General features: G+C 39.1%; 1 protein-coding gene across 3 annotated transcripts in view; it reads right to left on the minus strand.

Annotated features, from left to right (window-relative positions):
• LOC143696815 (DNA topoisomerase I, mitochondrial) overlaps positions 1–21234 on the minus strand; it is a 39168-nt gene extending 17934 nt beyond the window's left edge. Inside the window, exons 1-9 of one of the 3 annotated variants that reach the window (XM_077193531.1) lie at positions 20938–21234; positions 20698–20779; positions 19795–19876; positions 18386–18429; positions 17365–17484; positions 11951–12054; positions 10398–10506; positions 10192–10307; positions 7657–7778 (exon numbers count right to left, since the gene is read on the minus strand). In XM_077193531.1, coding sequence (XP_077049646.1) covers positions 7657–7778; positions 10192–10307; positions 10398–10506; positions 11951–12054; positions 17365–17484; positions 18386–18429; positions 19795–19876; positions 20698–20777 — 777 coding nt within the window. In that variant the 5' untranslated portion in view covers positions 20778–20779; positions 20938–21234. Of the gene's footprint in view, positions 1–7656; positions 7779–10191; positions 10308–10397; positions 10520–11950; positions 12055–17364; positions 17485–18385; positions 18430–19794; positions 19877–20697; positions 20781–20937 lie in introns of those variants that run through there. The other 2 variants (XM_077193532.1, XM_077193533.1) reach the window with 2 other exon arrangements.
• Positions 21235–21512: the final 278 nt, after the last annotated feature.

A 21512-nucleotide genomic window follows, 5' to 3' on the forward strand; every position in this document is an offset into this window, starting at 1 on the left:
AGTAGGTGGATCTTTCATTTTGATTTCCGCGCTTGTTTGGATGCCCCGTTTTTATTGGCTGCGCAGGTAATCGTCACAAAGCGCAGCGGCAAAAGTTGAACGAAAGTTGAACGGGGTTTTAACTTTGACGACGGCGTGCGCTCAAGCTCGCCAATGCTGCGCTCCGCTTTGATCGACGCAGCAACAAAACGTCCTCGCACGGCGCAAGCCATTGAAATAAATGGGTTCCATAGCGCAGTGTATTCCGTGTCCTGACTGAAAGGGCCATTAGTGACTGAGAGTACTTGCTGTGATAATGTAATGTTAGTATTGCATGTCAGTTATGGCACGCTCATTTGTGGAATATGCAGTGAACATAGCCAAAGTTACAGCACAGTAACTGTAATGTTAACTACCCGCAAATTAAAACCTGCAAACGTTAGCCCAGTGCATAACAACAATAGTTGATTGCTGAACAGAAATCGTGTCAGATGGAGTGTCATACAAGTAGCCTACTGTAAGGTTGAGGATGACCTTATGCAATATTTACACTGCTCTATTCCAGTAGATAAAGGTAGCACTTTGTTTTACAGTCCTGTTTCGCATGAACATACTATGTACTTATTGTAGTAATGACACTAACTAGGTACTAACCCTGTACCTACCCCTAAACCTTAACTTAACCCATGTAGTTACCTTACACTACTCATTACTTTTGTGGTAAGAACACTGTAAGTACATTGAAAGTGCACATACTGTAAAATGAAGTGTTACCGATAAATGTACCTATATGTCTTGGCAATGAAATAAAAACAAAAATTATTTCAATTAATATAGGCTATTTATTAGGCAGGTGCCTGTGCACTGTCAAAGTCTTCTGGGTTAAAATGGAATTACAGTTGTTGCACTGTCTCAGATTTTTTTATATCAAGAATGTGTCCCAAAACCAAGGCCTGTAAAATATTTCTGTTCAAATCCTGTCTTCATATTTCCAGCCCTTGAAATTACTTCAGTTTTACAGCCTGAAAATCACATTATTTTTTGAAGCAATATTTGGACATTAATATAATGAAAAGTATTATTCATAGGCATTATCTACTTGGACAGTGATACGTTTTGAAAAATAAAACTTGTAATTTGCTTAAATATCTGATCCTTCTGCTATTACGAAACACAATTCTGGCTGTTTATATCATTAGGCTATCTCTTTTAATGTGATAAAAACATGGTGGTGTAAGGTGCTGGAAAAAGCTTTAAAATGGACCTTGAAAAGTGCTTGAATTTGATCTTGGAAAAGTGTACGAACCCAGTCAATTGTAAGTTCATTCATTATGTGCATAGTGGTGTGCGATGTGTGTTGTCTTTTGATATTGTAATCATTGTTTTAACGATGGAGCCGTTAAATCTCAGCCGAATATCGTGTATCGTATGTTTAGTGTATCGCTACAGCCCTACGTGAGACCCAAGCTCTTCATGTGACTGAGGAGCACAGTTCTGTGAGATAGCAGTTCTGTCTCTGACTGTGCCAAATCAGCCAGTCGTCCAGATAGTTCATAATTCGCAACCCTGATTTCTCAAGGGGGCGAGAGCTGCGTCCATGCACTTCTTAAATGTACGGTGTGCCAGGGACAGGCCGAACGGCAGGACGGAGCATTGATAAACCTGACCATCGAAGGCGAATCTCAAGAATGGCTTGTGACGGGGTATTATCTGAATCTGGAAATAGGCATCTTTCAGATCGAGAGAAATAAACTAGTCCCTCGGGAGAACGTGTGCGAGTATTTTTCTGGTTGTAAACACTTTAAACGGCCTTTCATAAGCACCTCGTTCAAACATCTCAGATCTAAGATGGGTCTGAGGGCTCAGTCCTTCTTGCATACGAGAAAATAAAGGATATAGAAGCCTGACTCGCTCAGAGAAGGCGGTACGAATTCTATGGCCCCTTTGCACAGCAGCTTCGCTATGTCTGCGCGAAGTAGATGTGTTACTTCTGCATTCACAGTTGTCGCGGTCCGTGCTTGAAAGCGCGGAGGACGGCGAGCGAACTGTAGCGAATAGCTGTGCCTTATTGTGCTCCACACCCATTCTAAAGCCCCTGGAATGGCTTCCCATGCTTTTATATATGTAGCTAGGGGGCGAATGGTCTCCAGGTTCTGATCGCCGTGCTCTGCGGGGTCGAGAACTGAACCGGATGTGTGGGCGTGGCGCGCGCCCTCTGTGCATGCAAGCGGCAGCTCGCTGACAGCCGTGACAGGCTGATACATAAGAGGCGTCCCGATTTCCGTGAATGGGAAGCGCCCTTTATCACTTTGTGATGCGCGAGCGGAGCCTTGGGCAGAGTGTTTATTCGTAAGCGTTTTTGTGCGGGCACAAGACTTACACATAACTTTGACGTCCCGATCGCTTTGGATGAGGAGCGTTTTATGATAGCCCTGTGACGCGCGCAAGGCGCTTTGGGCAAAGTGTTTATTAGTAAGCGTGAACGCTTGTGAGCGGGCACGAAACTTACATACATATTTGACGTCCCGATCGCTTGGATGGGGATCTTTTTATGATAACTCTCTGACGCGCGCTGCGCTTTGAGCAGAGTGTTCAGAAGTAAGCGTGAGCAGGCATGAGACTTACAGTTATATGTGACGCCGTGATGGGCGTTGTTTTGTGACAACTCTGGAATGCGCGGGCAGCGCTTGGGGAGAGATGCGTGTTAGTAAGTGTGAACGCTCGTGGGCGGGCACAGGACTTACGTTTATATTCTGGCTGATATGAGTTTTAATGGCCGTGTGAAAGAGCGGGCAGAAAGTAGGCGTGGGCACGGACTCGTGGACACATTTCCTACGTTTAACACTCTAGCGGCTATTTACCGCTTTATGGGAGTGGGCTCTTTGAGTGACACGGGAAGTGTTGTGCTTGTGTGTAGGGGTGAACACTAAGGTGTGGGCACCTTTTCTATACTAAAACACCATCGGCGAGAGCCGGATCTGAATACGGCAGCTCCCTGAGGAGAGCCGCATAATTTTTATCTGCTGCGGGAGCCGGGATCAAACACGGGTCTCTGGCGCGGAAGCTGTGGATTTCGCAACTGAGCCACAGGGGGGAATGACATCAACTTCAGTTAGCGCGAGCAGATAAAGAGAGTGTCATCACAGTTTCTGTGTGTCGGCGTTTGTTTGCAGGCGTGCGTGTCATGACAGGCTCATGTTGCAATATTGACATTACCAGCCGCTCAAATTAAGAGGAGCTGAGAAATTGAGAAATGGGGGATAGTCCGGCCTCGGCGGGACTAAAACACACTCTTTCCTCATTTCGCTCACTCACAATGTGTCCATGTGTCCAACTTGCTTCTCCTTCTCTCCTCCTGGCAGTTTAGCGTGCAGGAGACAGATGTTATATGCTGCCGCGAATGTGACACGAAATGTCACATGAACAAGCAAATCCACAAAGAAAGAATAATAAATAAAAAAGTACGCTAATAAGATAGTTTTCATTTGGAAAACATTTAGATATGTCTAAGTCAAATTGCCATCGAAAATTTTCATAAGTAAAAATAAGACTAAGACTTTTATTAGGGCTGGGTAAAAAATATTGATTTCTCGATTTTAATCAATTCTCATTTTTACGAACCGATATCGATTCTTAAATCCCAAGAATCGATTAGTCATCCTGTTTTCAGTAGATGAATTAATGGAACATTGTAGCGCGCATCCTATCCAATAAACGCAATAATCTTTCTGCTTTGTTACTATTGATATGAAAAAGTCTCAGATTTCAAATTTCGTCCATTTTCTTACGAAATTCAAAAACAAATCCGTTTTGGCGCTGTGGCATGAGATCGCTCTGGCTCACACGGGACGATTTTAAAATTGTAGGCCGATTTTCCAAACCTGAGAGACCCCACACACGGCGATAAAAAAATCACGGGTCTAACAGTTTTGGTCGTACAGTGTGTGGTGCGCAGCCACACGGCAAAATCAACACATCACACACGAACCGATTTGACTCCCGAGCATTCCCAGGTCAGACGGAAAATATCGCAAAATCCCTTTGAGATCAAACGTGACTTCAGAGTAAACAATCATGGCGGACGAAGAGGCTGCAGTGGCAATAGTTTGTAGTTTGTTTTTAACCAAAAAAAAAAAAAACTTTATCAAAAGAAAAGGCGATAGTCAAAGAAGTGGAGACAACGCGAGCATGGACGGCTGTTTTGATTTTGTTTCCCGGTGCTTCCTCTGCGCCTCGTCACCTCGCTTTCTGATTGGCTACACGCCACAGTCCACAGGCTGCGTGCTCGTTTGTCCCCGGGGGGCACCACACACGAGGAGAAATCGGGCCAAAAAAATCCACCATGTTGGATATCCCCGATTTGAGATCGGAGCGGTCCCGACGTCCTTCCAGGCAGACGAGAGCACTCTTAACACACAACACACGGCAGGAATGTCTGATCCGATTATTTTACCATTCTATTTTTACCATTTTACCATCAGAGCATACTTAAGATTGTCGGAAGGTGTAAATCGGTGCTAAAATCGGCCTAATTATCCTGCCGTGTGAACCAGGCTTCAGCTCAAGAGAAGCAGCAGCGCCGAGCACACATGATCTTCTCTTCCGTCTTAATAATACCAGTTACAGCGTGAAATAAACAAGAATGAGCATCTGAATGTGTGTTAAAAGATAGAGTACAACTTATCGAAATCCTTATTGTCACATGGAATCGCTCAATCAGTGTTTTAACCGTGGAAAGACGTCAGTGAAACAGCTTGTATACAATGTCATGTAACGTCACATTTACTTCAGAAAAACCCTATCCAGTGACCATAAACTCGTTAGTCAGCTAGAAAAATTAACTCTAGAGAGGAGTATTTTGCTAAATATATGCACCATAGTACATATTCATTATAATTTTTTATGTTCTTAAATATTTAATGCATGTTTGAATAAATCTGGCAAGTTTTTATGACAGCCACCATTTAAATGTTTATATTTCATATAACTTTATTATTAGAAAAATAAATAAAAGTGTTAAGTGTTTTAAGTGTTTGTATACAAATCGGTAAATCTTTACCTTCAATATTAGGCTATAGTAGGCTAATGAAACAATTTTAATGATACAACTGACTCCCATAGTTTACAGCATTGGTTAAAAGATTTGTTTTCCTTGAGAAAATTTGCCATGTATTGTACCTGATATCCAAAATAATCAATATTGAATCGAAATCGAATCGAAATGCAAGCTTGTGAATCGAAATTGAATCAAATTGTGAAATTTGTGTCAATACCCAGCCCTACTTTTTATGGCCTTAAATTTTAAAAATCTAATTTAAGACTTTTTAAGGATCTGCGGAAACCCAGTGAAACCTCAAAGACTCACAAATTAACTACATTGGTTAGGACTAGAGCGCAGCATGACTCTATAGACCTTATGTAGCCCTCCCCTTTTCGGCGCTGCGCTCGTTGTCTTTTGTCTTCCGGTCTGTATTTTCACAGCGATCTTGTGTATTTATGAATGAACGGCTCGTTTTTAAATCTTCCCGGTCTATTGACATTTGTTAAAACATCTGCTTTAAACACTGCAATCCTCATGATAACTTTCGTTAACTTTACATTAAGTAAATCCACTTCAAAAGCGAATTACTCCTGGACAGCAATGCCATAGAAATATACAGAGTGACCGCAAAAACAGAAGTTCAAAGACAATATTCTAAAGATGGCTGTGCCCTCGTTTCTCTGGTGCATAAGGTCTTATAGATCTTAAGCTATGCTGTGTCCCAATTCGCCTACTTGTACTACGCCCTAAAAGTATGTACTCTTTTTGTGAAGAAAAAGTACATACTTTTGAGTGTGTAGCAAAAGAGTAGGCAAGCTTGGGACATACTACTTCGTCATCTTTAATGGACAGATCTGTTGCGAGCATCCTGTCACCGTAAACTGCCCTGTCAATCATCTTGTCACAGCTAAAATCCTCCATTCAATCTAATTTAATTTCCTAGCGTTTCGGAGAGAAATGTAGTAGTACGTTCATCTGCCAGTCGTGGGTCTTTCATGCGGAGAATCTCCTTGTGTGTTTGCAATTTGAATATAATGATGCATTTAAAATTTATATACAAGCACTAGTAACAAGTAACTTGTAGTTATATATGCACCAGAGAAACAAGCGCATAGGTGTGAAAACATCCTAAGAAATGCGATGAAGAAAACTTAAGTCTGATTGTTTCAAAAGTAATCACACAAATAGATTTAAGAGATAATTCAATGATAGCTTCCAAAAACAGATTTGACCAACACTGGTGTGAAGCTAGTAGGGACCCACATATTGGCACCATGATGGTTATTGTGTTTTTTAAATTAAATATAACCATGGTAATGGATATTTAATTGTCTATTTTAAAACTGAAATGGCTTTTGCCATCATCTAGCACTAACATTTTTTTTTTTTAAGTGGTAGATTATTGCAAAGATGTTTTTTGTTTTTTTCAGGTACAATGTAACCAGTAGCTCAAAGGTCCCTCCTCTATTATAATGATGACATTCATTTAAAGGGATAGTTCACCAAAAATGAAAACTCAATCATCATTTACTCACTCTCATGTTTTTAAAAAACCTATGAGTTTCCAAACAGTTTTGGTGTTCATTGGCTTTCATTGTATGGATAGCTTATCTATTTTTCATGCTGTATATATTGTTGTGATGCCTACATTTAATACAATACCGCTTTTAGTGTATTATAAAACATCATAAAGCATTTATTTTTTTATTAAAGTATTATAGATTTCTAGGTTACCTGCCATAATGTTATATATATATATAATCAGTATCAGCTAAAATTTCAATATCACTAAGACAATCAAAGATGAATCCACTTAACATGAACACAGTTTTGTAGCTAGACAGGAGTTAGGCTGCTCTCCGATTACATCCTGTGGCGCCCAGTTCTGGCGGGTCTCTAATGTGCAGTAATTGCCAAATGCTAAGTAGTACATAAACACGCCTCCTCCCTCTCAGCACACTTTTCGTCGACCTTGTTTTTATAATTGCTGTCAGCACTGCACAGTCAATGAATGTGGGCACAACTGTGGGTGGCCATATACTGAAACACAAGAAATTCATTATCCACTGAACCCTTAATTGTATTCAGAGGTTTAGTCTCCATTAATGAGTACTAAATGGGTCAAAAGGTCATGAAACATCTATATGAACTTTTATAAACAACCTTTTGCTTTGCTACATGATGCAGATAACTCAGAAGAATACAGCAAGCAACAATCAGGTAGAGACGAAAAACACTCATACAACACTTTTCGAAAGCACTGTAATAATAGAGCCGATGTCACATCACTTGAATTCCTCTCTCGCTCATTCTCGTGACTGACAGTTGGGGACGGGGCGGAGACTGTGCTCAGTGAAGCGAGCAGGGGCTTCCGTGTTATAATAAAACAGTTAAATTGGATTTGTTCATATGCGGGAAGCGAGTTGTCTGGATTAGCATATCAATGCCTTTACACAAATCGTATTTTCAAGAGCATTGAGCACTAAGCAGCACGAAATTAATTCGGCATGATACGCCCTGAGGCCTTCTGGGAAGCTGCAAGCTTCATAACTGTTCCATACTCATAACCTGACACCCACTGTAAAAGCTACTGGTTAAACATTGAGCTTGGCTTACATGTTGAAGGAATGGTTTACCTTCCTCCAGTCCCTGAAGAAGTTATTGCGGAAGACCTCTTTTGTTGTGTATTCATGATCCAGCATCTGAGCAAAGAAAAGTGCCACTTCCTCAGCTGGCAGGCTGAGTTTCACTGCCTTTCCTGCAACAGAAAGAACATATTCACTTACCATAAGGACATGTGTGAAAAAAAAGCAATCAGCTAACAACCAATTATGAGTTGTTTTGAGTTAAAGTATGTACTGAACAACATACATTTCATACTGTTAAACAAAAATGTAATATAAATATGCATATGACTTACCACCATCTAGTTTTGGAATGAAAAAAAATCATTGATTTTATTTTAAACTAATCATCCATGCACATCTTTCACTTCATTTAAAAAAAAAAATTGCCTTGTAATTTAATCAAAATGTCATAACTTGATCTTCCGATAAAAACCTCAAGACTTCTCTCTGGTAACCCATGCAGGACTTCTCCAATCATTTATTCGGTTTAAACTGCCCCTGCAAACTCACATTCATCTACCTCTGTTTTTGAGTGCAATGCCCTCATTTCTAAATCCAATCAACAACTGATTGTTAGAACCAAGTACTCACCCTACATTTTTTTTTTCCTTTTTCGATAATGTTACATTTAAATGTACATCAAAATATGTATGAAAAGATTTATATTTATATATATTTATTAAAAGAAATAAATTTAATAATGCTGTTAAATGTAATCTTTAGCATATCTCAAATAAAAATGTTCATTTTGTACTTTTAATAATAACAGTAATGTCTAAAATCACTTTTTAAACAGTATATTAAAAAAAAGAACAGAATATAAACTTTAGCCATTTATCTGTAATCTGCCATAACATCAAAATTATTGACATACATTTTTACTAAATCCATAGCAAATATAGTGATTCCTCTTCCATGGTCTCATGGGATAATAGTGTCCAAAAGGAAGGATGCGCCAAAAGTCTCAGTCTGAACGACCTGATTGGATTTCGCGTGGTTTATGTGACTTTCTCACGGCACATAAAACGTAAACGTCTGACATTGCAACTACACAGCATTGTTTTTGCAGCAACTTTTAGCATGTTTCCTATAGCAAAGTGCCGGACAAGCAGAAAATGACAATATAACGGAGACATATTTTGAAACCGAGGAGACAACAGCGTACCATACCACCCTCCGGTTCTGCCGCTGCCTCAAAAGACGCAGTAGTCCAGTGCACGGCTACACATTTCCATGTTGTAAAATTAAAATAAGACAACATCTCTATATGCAAACCCCTCCATGTTGTGGTTGTTGTTGTTGTTGTTATTGGTGCATGACTACCAATGCAATGTCATTGCCATAGAATTAAACCAATACAGATATTCCGGAAAACGGAAGAGCTGCATGGACACACAAATCGGATCTGAACAGTTGCGATACACAGTGTGGACATCAATAATTTTAGATCAGATTCCAATCGGATACAGAAATAATCAGATTTGGACTGACAGTCTGAACGAGGCCTAAAAGACATCATTTGAAACTGTAAAGAGTCTCTGTTAATTTCTTTCTGAAACCCGTCACAAAAACTGAACCGAAACTCAGCAAATACTTGCCAAGCAAACATGAGAAACATGTCTATAGAAAGCTTGAAATGTCTACTTTGAAATAAAAATGGGAAACAAATAGTCTCTGATTATGTAATCCGTATGAAACCAACGAGAGATACAATCTGTTATAAGTAACTGAAATAAGCACAAATATCAGGGCATGTCAAAACATCTCTAGGGTCCAAAACCCCCCTCAAACCCTAAATATGTAAATAATCAACATCACTAATGACTAAGAGTTTGGAGTTTATCTGCAAATAAAGTAGATAAACATTATTATTAACTTAATTTATCACAAGATAACTGGTGACAACAAAAGCACAGAGATAAATGAGATATAATTTCCACAGATCTCCAACAGAACGAGTGAGCAATGAAAAAATAAATTTTAACCACAAAAAATGAGTCTTCAGACACACGTTCCCAGAGGACTCAACAACAAACCCCTCAATATAGGACTTTAAATGCATCACGGAGAATCATGGCCTAGGACAAATATAATCAAAACTGCATTTATAGCTTACCGTTCAGGGAGTCTCAGGTACAAAATCCAAATACTTCCCCCTCAGGCCTATTCTACCAAGATTAATGGTCTGGGCCTTCCGAGACGCACTTATAGTTTAAGAAATGCCTCTCTACGGTAAATGGCAGAGTGGATATTAATAGAAGAAGCTGACCTTAAAGTTTAGTGAAGAGATTAAAGACTCTTCCTGTGCTCTCTGAAGTAGGCCTGACACCAACAGAGGAACGGGTCAACCTTGAGCTGGGCTGTGTGCCCAGACCAGAAAAATGAATGGGAACAGCATTGACCAGTGAACTGACCCCCTCTGAACGAAATCTCTCTTTTTTTTCTTTTTCTTTTTTTTTTTACACGTTTTGCTGTGAAACGCTTCCACACGATGCATCATTAAGACAGAAGCAACTAGATCTCCATAATGTCCTTAACACATACCGTTATAGTAAAACTTCACATCATCAGGAAGGGGTTGATAATCAGGGGGGAAATACGGCCCTTTGTGTTCAAGAAATTTCCATTTAATTCCATGCTCATACTTCTCCTCTTCCCACCTGTGAAAAAAGTCAAGAAAAGTAGAAAAGTGTCATAACAAAACTTCAAGGCTAAAAGAGATGTCAAGAAGTTGCATGCAGAGAGCATACCATCTCCATCTTTGTTTCTCTTCATCCTCTTTCTTCTTTATCTTGAGAGCCCTGGCTGCCTGGATCTCCTCCTTGTTTTTTTTCTTTTTAGTGGAGACAGAACCCCCTCCTTCTTTTATCACCTTTGAAAGGGAAAAACCAGTCATCACTGCAAATTAGTAGAAAATTTTCAAAAATATGGCCAGTTTAAACAAGCACTGCTGGACTCAAAGCCACCTGTGGAGGATTGACACTTTCAATTTCTTCATAATTTAAGTTTCTCTTTGTGTGGTACTTAAAATCCTATATCCTGAAAATTAGATTTAAAATTGCTGCTTACTTTCAAATACAATCATAAAAGCTTTGATGCTCTGAAGCACATTTTAAAGAGGGCTCTAGTTAAAAAAAAAGAAAAAGAAATTATATATATATATATATTTTTTTCATTGAATCCTCAAATTATAAAAATATTTACATTTGCAGAATTCCCAACAATATTCAAAATATCTCAGAGATTTAAATGAGTCCTGAAAAGATTTTCACAGCTTTGGCACAACATTACATACAAAAAACTAACAGGATTTACACTCTACAATCAACAGGTATGATCTGTGAAACTGTAAAAATAGAATGTACGTATAAACATGATTAACTGCTGTTGACTATTTTGTCACGAGTTCTTGGTGTTCAGAGAGTTTTTCATGTAAAACTTTCAGGGCATCTCTAGACATGACTTTTTTGTTATAATGGAGGAATACAATAGCGTCAATAGTGGCTATCCCGATAAAAAGCTTTCCTGGTTGAAATGTTGGTGGATCCACAGGAGACAAAAAACATTTACTTTTACAAAGATCAAAATACTTGGATAAATTTAAGCACTCAGAAGTCAAGTCTGCGGTGGGAAAATAGACAACAACTGACCAAAATGAACTCCTGAGGGGCAGTGTGGACAAGGACAGCATCTTTTCACAGTAAGCCAAAAACAAAACCGTAAACGGTTTCTCCTGAGAATAAGATTTTGAGCTCTGCAAGAGAGAAATGTTCTTCAAAACTCCTCTCCGCAGCACTAAAATGAATATCAACAGACAGTTGTTGAACAAAATTATGGCTTTTCAGCACAGGGAATCGCTTTGTGACATGGTCTTTTAAATCCATCAGATTGTAGGGTGACGGCAAAGGACAAGCTGCGTTGACCTGCGGATGGCAGTTTAGCTGAATAGCAAAAGATGAATGAAATGATTTGTGAGAAAAAAAAATAGAAAGTGCTAACATGCCTTTTCACCATGTGAACTGAAGTTTCAATCAAGACTATTTTCTTTTCTTTCTTTTTTTTTTTTTTAAATCACTGTTTTACGCAAAAAAAGTAACCTGGTGGAGGCATTAATATAAAATCAATTTGTAATAATCCTAAACTCACTAATGTACAGTACCCCATAAATTTCCGACTGTGCCTTTATGCAACTCATCTCAGCATGTGTCTTTATTAAAGATTTTTGGTTTTCAATACCAAAATTACTAGCATTTCAGCACACAGTCGCTAAGTTCTTCTCTCTATAATCAATGTACCACTGCACTCTGGTTAAAACCCACCTTTTCTTTTTTGTCCTTATTTTTCTTCTTCTTTGCTGTTTCAGAGTTTCCCTGTCCCTCTTCTGCAACTTTCTTCTTCTTCTTTGACCTTTCAGGGACATAAAGTAAGCAGTCAATACATGTAAAGCTTTTTCGTCTCTTAATTTCATTCAGTATGATGACAAGAAATGTTTCTTGTGCAACAAATCAGCATATTAGAATCATTTCTGAATAAGGACCATGTGACACTGAAGACTGGGGTAATGGCTGCTAAAATTTAGCTTTGCAATCACATGAATAAATTACATTTTAAAATAGGTAAAATAGGACAGTCATTTTAAATTGTAATATTTTAAAATAATATTACTATTTTACTGGATTTTGAATAAAATAAATGCAGCCTGGATGAGCATAAGAGACTTTAAAAAAAAGAATACCAGCCCCATCATATACAGGTGTCTGTGATTGATGCAAATTCTCTTTTTTTGCTAAAAAGTTTCAGCATGTTTTTAAACGGCTTTACAAAAAAAAAATCCTTTAAAGGGATAGTTCAACCAAAAATGAAAATTACCCCATGATTTACTCGCCCTCAAGCTCACCAAGGTGTACAGGTCCTTCTCAAAAAATTTGCATATTGTGATAAAGTTCCTTATTTTCCATAATGTAATGATAAAAATTTTACTTTCATATATTTTAGATTCATTGCACACCAACTGAAATATTTCAGGTCTTTTATTGTTTTAATACTGATGATTTCGGCATACAGCTCATGAAAACCCAAAATTCCTATCTCAAAAAATTAGCATATCATGAAAAGTCATAATAGTCTCTAAATGAGCTATTAACTTTATCATCTGAATCAACTAATTAACTCTAAACACCTGCAAAAGATTCCTGAGGCTTTTAAAAACTCCCAGCCTGTTTCATTACTCAAAACCGCAACCATGGGTAAGACTGCCGACCTGACTGCTGTCCAGAAGGCCATCATTGACACCCCCAAGCAAGAGGGTAAGACACAGAAAGAAATTTCTGAACAAATAGGCTGTTCCCAGAGTGCTGTATCAAGGCACCTCAGTGGGAAGTCTGTGGGAAGGAAAAAGTGTGGCAAAAAACGCTGCACAACGAGAAGAGATGACCAGACCCTGAGGAAGATTGTGGAGAAGGACCGATTCCAGACCTTGGGGGACCTGCGGAAGCAGTGGACTGAGTCTGGAGTAGAAACATCCAGAGCCACCGTGCCCAGGCGTGTGCAGGAAATGGGCTACAGGTGCCGCATTCCCCAGGTCAAGCCACTTTTGAACCAGAAACAGCGGCAGAAGCGCCTGACCTGGGCTACAGAGAAGCAGCACTGGACTGTTGCTCAGTGGTCCAAAGTACTTTTTTCGGACGGAAGCAAATTTTGCATGTCATTGGGAAATCAAGGTGCCAGAGTCTGGAGCAAGACTGGGGAGAAGGAAATGCCAAAATGCCTGAAGTCCAGTGTCAAGTACCCACAGTCAGTGATGGTCTGGGGTGCCATGTCAACTGCTGGTGTTGGTCCACTGTGTTTTATCAAGGGCAGGGTCAATGCAGCTAGCTATCAGGAGATTTTGGAGCACTTCATGCTTCCATCTGCTGAAAAGCTTTATGGAGATGAAGATTTCATTTTTCAGCACGACCTGGCACCTGCTCACAGTGCCAAAACCAGTGGTAAATGGTTTACTGACCATGGTATTACTGTGCTCAATTGGCCTGCCAACTCTCCTGACCTGAACCCCATAGAGAATATGTGGGATATTGTGAAGAGAAAGTTGAGAGACGCAAGACCCAACACTCTGGATGAGCTTAAGGCCGCTATCGAAGCATCCTGGGCCTCCATAACACCTCAGCAGTGCCACAGGCTGATTGCCTCCATGCCACGCCACATTGAAGCAGTCATTTCTGCAAAAGGATTCCCGACCAAGTATTGAGTGCATAACTGAACATAATTTTTTGAAGGTTGACTTTTTTTTAATTTAAAACACTTCTTTTATTGGTCGGATGAAATATGCTAATTTTTTGAGATAGGAATTTTGGGTTTTCATGAGCTGTATGCCAAAATCATCAGTATTAAAACAATAAAAGACCTGAAATATTTCAGTTGGTGTGCAATGAATCTAAAATATGCAAGTTTAATTTTTATCATTACATTATGGAAAATAATGAACTATCACAATATGCTAATTTTTTGAGAAGGACCTGTATATGACTTTCTTCTTTCAGACGAATAGAATCTGAGTTAAAGTAAAAAAAATTCCCGCCTCTTCCTATCTTTATAATCGCAGTGAATAGAGTACATTATTTTGAATGCCAAAAAAGTGAACCCATCCTTCATAAAAGGACTCAACAAGGATCCGGTCTTCTGAAGCAAAAATGTGTTTTTGTGAGAAAAATATCCATATTTAAAACTATCAACTAAAATAACTTGCTTACGACAGATTTACAGCGAAAGAGTAACCCTTGACCCATTGGATGATGCATTGACAAACGCAGAAGCGCAGGGGATAGAGCAAAACAAAACACCAGTCACAAGCTAGAAATCTAAAATGAAAATTTTTAAAGAGAATGGCAGAGGAGCTTGAGTTTGTTGCCCAGCCCCATTTGTTTGAACCACGAGAGGCATCAAAGCTTACGCTACTCCGACATCCTACGTGATACATAGTCAAGTGTTCCTCTTTTGGCGTAAGTCGACTTGCGTAGGCCGTCTGGCGGACACTAGTTATTTTAGGCAATAACGTTTTAAATATGGATATTTCTCTTACAAACGCATCGCTGCGCTTGAGAAGGCCTTTATTTACCCCTTGGACCCGAATGGATTACTTTTATCTAGGGCTGGATGATTAATCGAAAAATAATTGAAACCGAAATTCAGAGCCTAGAACCGCTAATTTTACCATGTCGGTTATTTCGGTTTTTTAATCCTATTAATATTTCCGCCCACTGTGTGTTAATGTACTTTCCCCTTAAAACATATTACCGCGTGTGTAGTCACGTAACTCCGCCCCGTCCAGTCTGCGACATTGAAGCAACGTGAGCCCCTTTCACACAGCGCGTTGATCCCGGGAAATTGCCAGAACAAACACCTCCTGTGAACGCAAACATGACCCGGGATTGATGCCAGGTTGGGGACATAGTAACATTGCCGTGTTCAGTCCCGGAACGCGCGCTGTGTGAACAAAAGCCATAATCAATGCCGTGTCGTAATGATGGCGCTAAGCCGGGATCGTTAGCCAGCGTGAAACGGTTCGTAATGCGCTAGTTTATGATCGATTCAGAGAAAAAAAAATGCACAAGCGTGGTTTCTCGAGAGAAATCGCAGCTCATAAGCAAACTATAGACGCCGCTGGGACATGTCACGTGTCTTTGCGGGTTGTGCGTGTCTGTTTGAACGCATTCTGTTGATTCCGGAAAATCACTGGCAGTGTGAATGAATCAAAGTCAAACGAACCCGGGTCAAATCCCGGGCCACTTTATCCGTATATTTTCCGGAATCTCTGTGTGAAAGGGAACTCAAACACTGAGTCAACTCAGCAACAGGAGCCGCTTGTACCAAAGAAACACGCGAAAAAAGAGAGAGACTGACAAACGCCCAGCAACAAGTGCCTCCACTCCACAAAGCAGGTTTCGATAACACAAGCATTTACAAATGCTACACAATATGTTTTATTTAGTTATAAAACATTTAGTTAGTTAGCTTTATACAAGGTATATTTTACTTTTAAGATGGCAATATTTACAATAATTTATTTTGTTTACAAAAAGAACTATTTTCTACATTTTTAGGAAACTTTCATTTTATATTAAAACTTAATTACTTTTTTATAAGACGTTTTTATTTCAAGCATTGTATGCTTTGTTTGATTCAATTGTTTGAAATATTTAATAAGTAAGCATTAAAAGCTATCTGTGTGTTTCCTTATTTTAGAATCACAAAGATAGGATTATGCATTCTTTCATTAAAAAAAATAACTGTGAATATTTACAGTATAAGCCTTGCCAGTGACACATGAGAAATAATTTATTTTAAATAATTGTTCAATAATCGTAATCGAGGTAACTTGTTCGATTAATCGCGATTATGATTTTAGCCAAATCGTCCAGCCCTACTTTTATCATGGATGGATGCACTTTTTTGGGCTTCAAAATATCCTCCATTCACTGCTATTATAAAGATTGAAAAGAGTAGGACATTTTTTTAATATAACTCGATTGTATTCGTATGAAAGAAGAAAGTCATATACACCTAGGAAGGCTTGAGGGTGAATAAATTATGGGGTCATTTTTTTTTTTGGGTGAACTATCCCTTTAAAGGGAGCAAGACAAATGGCGCTTTTCCACTACACAGTACCAGCTCGCCTCGACTCGACTATGTTTGGTTTTCCACTGCGTAAAAGTTGTACCTGTACCTGCTTTTGGGTACTTTTTTTCGTATCACCTCCGGCAAGGTTCTGAGTGAGCTGAGGCGACACTAAAATGTGACGTGTAAACACGGCAGACTGCTGATTGGTCAGAGAGAATCGTCACTATTCACCGCGTCATCATTGCACGCGCCAGATGGAGTATCCTGAATAACCACGCCATTTTTAAATAGATTGGCCAGAGATTGCGTGATTTTTAAACCGATATAACTTTACCCATGGCAATTCGGAAGAATACGCCGTGTGAGAAACAGCCACATCCCAAGGATCAAAAACAGACACTCGATTTCCTCCATTGTCCTGTGTGTGGATAGTGGGTGTGTGTCGCGTTGAAGATTACGTCACGGAAGTTTCCTGTGGCGTCGCTATGACGACCAGGTACTATTGGGGAGGTACTATCTGCAATGGAAAACGGAGCGAAAAGCGAACCGAGTCGAGTCGGTACTGGTAATGGAAAAACGCCAAAAGGCAACTGTGACAATCAACAGAAAATCATCCGCTGGCAAGACTCACATTACAATAAAAGCACACATCCCAAATTTTGTCTAGTTGCATAGTATTTGTGTAATAGTAGTCAAATGGTCATTAAATAAACTGAATAATTTTAATAAGCTAGACCATGTTTAAATTGCAAGGTCTTTGTTATTTAAATGCAAATTTTAATTTAACAGTAAATTATGCTCCAATTCATTTTATGTACTGTACATTTAATTTCCCTAATATGAAAGTAAACGGTGACCATGGCTGCCCTGAGTATCCTCCACTTTCATGGTATGGACAACAAGCAGCTTTGACCATCTGCTAAACATCTCCTTTCATAAAAGGAAGCCATACAGGTTTGGAATCTTTAGGTGATCTATCGCTTTAAGCAAAAAGTGGCACAGCTTACCCCACTTTACCTATAAATAAGAAATATATGAAGAGGAAAAAGGGATATGTTATTGGCTTATTCATTGCTACACCCAGGGGAAAAAAAACCTTACAAAGGTGCTTCAGAGGTAGAAGAGGGACCATCCGTTTTATCCGCTTTTCTTTTCCTCTTTTTCCCTTTTGTTACAAAGTCTGGATCTTTGTCTGGCTCTTCCTTCACAATCACTTGAGACCTAAACGAGACAGTCAATAACACATTAAAAGGCTGTGAGAACTTCAGTCTAAAAAAAAAAATGAAAGGACAAAAACGCATTGACCAATGACAATGACTAAATTATGGTGATTACACAATAATGCTTAATGGCCACTGATGATAATTATATAATTACAGTAATTAAGTCCAAGGATAATTGCAAAGAGATGCAAGCTTTAATTTCCATAAAGCATGATTCAGATGTGGTGGGAAGTGAGCAGACCAAATCAATTAATTACAATCACAATAACAAATGGTTCAATTCAGCAAAGAACTTTCTGGGAGAGATTAAGTGTAAAAGAACACTCGGACACCTTGAGCAGTTTTAAAGTCAGACCTCTGTCGTGTAAATCAACCTCCCACCTGCAATCACCAGCAGGAACTGATTTACAAAGCGTCTGATTGTCAAAGTCCCTGATTAGAGACATACCATTCTTATCGTGAGCCATAAACAGTAAACGAGAAATTTGAGATGGTCTAACTTTCTGAAAATCTTACATATTAAATTATATCCCCCCCCCCCCCCCCAATTCTGATCTGAATGCTTTTCACTTATTACTTTTCTGACATGCCACATCTTTCTTTCTAATAAATAAATTAATTTCCTGAAAGACAGCCAATGTAGTGAGAAAATCGGAATGGATATTGTCCAGAACTGCGCACTTTCAAATCATCAGAATTAATTTATCAACTCTAAAGGAAAGAGAGAAAAAAAATATGATTGCATATTTGAATTGTAAATGGATTAAAACTCATTTCCAAGTGCAGCTGCTGGCTGTTGATGCCATTTCTCTAAATCAAAAGTCTGGATCTGCGATACTACATGTGCGGTGCAAGCTACTAAAAATACCCTCACATGTGACACAGTGGTCTCACTGTACCTTCTTTCTTCAAAGTCCATGCACTCCTCTTTAGGTGTTTTCATCTGAAAAAACAAAAACAAAAAAAAACATGTCAACTAGCTGATGGTAACTTATGTCTTGCTTTTCCCAATTATGTTGGCACTATTGCCTTGATCGTCTGGACGGCGATCAATAACAATGGATGCGGAGTTAAACAGCAGGGTTTAATACTATGGTTACATTAATAATTGATTTAAATGCACACACACACAATTTTTAAGCCCCTTATGCTGCAAGGCAACAGTAAAAAAAACAGTAAAAGTAAAATATTATTACAATTTAAAATACCCGTTTTATTATTGTTTTGCTGTTTTATAATGTATTCCTGTGACAGCAAAGCTTAATTTTTAGCATCATTACTCCAGTCTTTAGTGTCATATGATCATTGTAATTTGTTGGTTTGGTGATCAATAAAATATAGTTCAAAAGAACAACATTTATTGGAAAACATTTAGCAACACAGAAAACGTGTTTCTTATAGCCACTTTTGATCAAATTCAATGCATCCATGCAGAAAAAAAGTATACATTTCTTCAAATATATATATATATATATATATATATATATATATGTGTGTGTGTGTGTGTGTGTGTGTATGCGTTCGTTCATGTACATCCCAACAAATTGAATAATAAAAATCCAAAATAAGTTCCAAGCAACCTACTTACTGACTTGACAAGGACATTCCTTTACAATTCCATCTCATTCCACTGTGCAAGAACCAGTAAAACACTGTATTAAGGTGGCAGGTAATAAATAAAGAAACGGCAATACATGGAAATATCAAAGAGATGAAGAAGCCGCATTATTCAAATGTAAAGGTGCAGAGAAAAAGAGGGGCTATTTGTAGGTTTGACGCACCGCAGGGAAGCCCAGTCTAATCAATGGCTTACAACCTGCTATCAGGGAAAGCCATCTAGATCACTTGAGGCCAAACCGGCGCTCGGCGCTGTCAAGGGGAATCATATTCCACTACAAAAATATCTGCATGGCTTGAAGTAGGTTGCACTAGAGAACATACTATTACTATCGTTCACAGATAATGAGTGGTTTGGTGCAACCGCTCTGAAAAGGGAAGATTGCATTGTTTGCTCTGGTTAAAAGTCTATTGTTTTTACATCTCTGTTTTCGTAACCTATGAATCTGTCATCCCGATCGCAGACTTGATTGCTCCCTGACTAAACGCCTTTAGGTTATGCTCTGTGTAGGAGTCAGTTCTTGTTATATTTGGGTCCCTGTAACCTATGAAACAGGCTGAAAGCTCTGAATGACATGACTGCATAAATATTCCTTTACAGCAAAGCTAACAGGGCCTCTTAATTAAGCTAGACTAGAGAGAATCCCAGGGGCATGATGAAACAAAAATAATGGTGACATTGAAGAACTACCTTCCTGTGCGTTTTCTCCATCCCTTCACGCTGAGACTTCACCTTTCCTTTGGCCCTTGATTTCTTTTTCTTTGGGTTTACTCTGCGGAGGAACACAAAGGACGAGGAAAGGAATATGAGACAAAAGACAAACATATATGAGAAAAGAAAAAGGGGTGGGAATAGATGAGACGATGCTCATGAGATCCGAATCCATATAATCGCTTTAAAAATAAACTTCTCCCTTCACTGGAGTGTTTGACAGTCTGCCAGCAGGCTTCGTCACAACAGGCTGCTGTCAGCAACACTTACAGGTGTCCAAGTCTTTCATCAGATTAATTACAAATGCCAGAGACGGATGGATGTCCCCGGTGTTAGCGCGCTCATATAATGCATTAGATATCAAAGTAAAATAATTTATTCATAAAGAAGATGGAGTACAACTCTCTGAATAATGATTGCAAGCTCTCTGGCACTCAGTTCACACTTGGTTAGATTTACGATTTCTGGTGCACATCATTTGTTTGGGAGGCTCAATTTGTCTCCATCTTTCGCAGTAACACGAAAGGCGTTTCGAGCTGCAAAGTGCAGCGCTGTGTGTAATAATGCACAGCTGTTGTTTATGTTGCCATTAAATAGCGCTTATTCTCAGTTGACTAACAAATATTTAGCCTACTGGTACACTCATATACAGACTTCATAGATGCATTAGAGTTGATGTGTGAATGTGAATGCAGTGTGCGCCAGCAAGAGCAGTTACAGGATGTCAGGAAGTCAAGAACAAGAGTTTCTCTTGCATACAGAACATTTGGACAAGTGTTTAGGGATGTGATGTGATTGGACAAGCAGTGCAACAGTTGTTGGTGATGTATAAAGGGCCTAGTGGTGCGATGTAATTTCAATAACAGTTGAAACGTTACTCACGCAAATGCATCTTCACTCGAGCATGGCTTATCATTCAACTCTTTTTCCATGGCTTTCACAGAGCTTGGGTCTTCTGCCATTCCTAAAAAGTTGGTGCCAATCAGAAATGCAACAATTTTACAATATCACTGAAAGCAAATCAGGTGTCAAATCAGATAAATTTCACTAATGGAATTAGTATGCTAAAATCGGAATTTAGCTCTGACATGTGAATCAAATAAATAAACATTAATGCAATACCAGCAAATCCGTATATTGTGCCGTTGTTGTGAATCCGCGTGGTTCCTAATCATACAGACTATCCACTGGTTTGAGGTTTTGATGTCGTGGGTATTTTTTAATCCAGTTTACCCTAACTTTAAAATGTGATTGTAAAATTACCTGGTTCAACAAATAATCATTTAAAATCAATAATAAAGTCGCATGTGAGTTCGGAAGGTCTCGGAGGAGAGAACAGAATAAAAGCTGCAGCTGCACGCGTTTGCGCCAAAAAAAAAACTTTCCAAACAGCTTTTCCAAAATACGTCTGCCATTGGTCGGACAAAAAGGTATCCCCGCCTCAAGATCACGCCGTTTGTTGATTTTGTCTCTACGGTTTCTGATTGGCTAACACAGCGCGGTTATTATTCTGCGGTCACAAGCCCCTTTCACACAGAGATTCCGGAAAATATACGGATAATGTGACCCGGCATTTGTCCCGGGATTGTTTGATTTCGGTTCATTCACACTGCCAGTGATTTGCCGGGATCTGTGAGTGCGTTCACACACAACCCATAAAGATCCAGTAAAGACACATGACGTCAGGATGAGACGTA

Source organism: Siphateles boraxobius, unplaced genomic scaffold (assembly GCF_051911475.1).
Source record: "Siphateles boraxobius isolate OS27281-9 unplaced genomic scaffold, OSU_SipBor_1 31, whole genome shotgun sequence".
Lineage (NCBI taxonomy): Eukaryota > Metazoa > Chordata > Actinopteri > Cypriniformes > Leuciscidae > Siphateles > Siphateles boraxobius.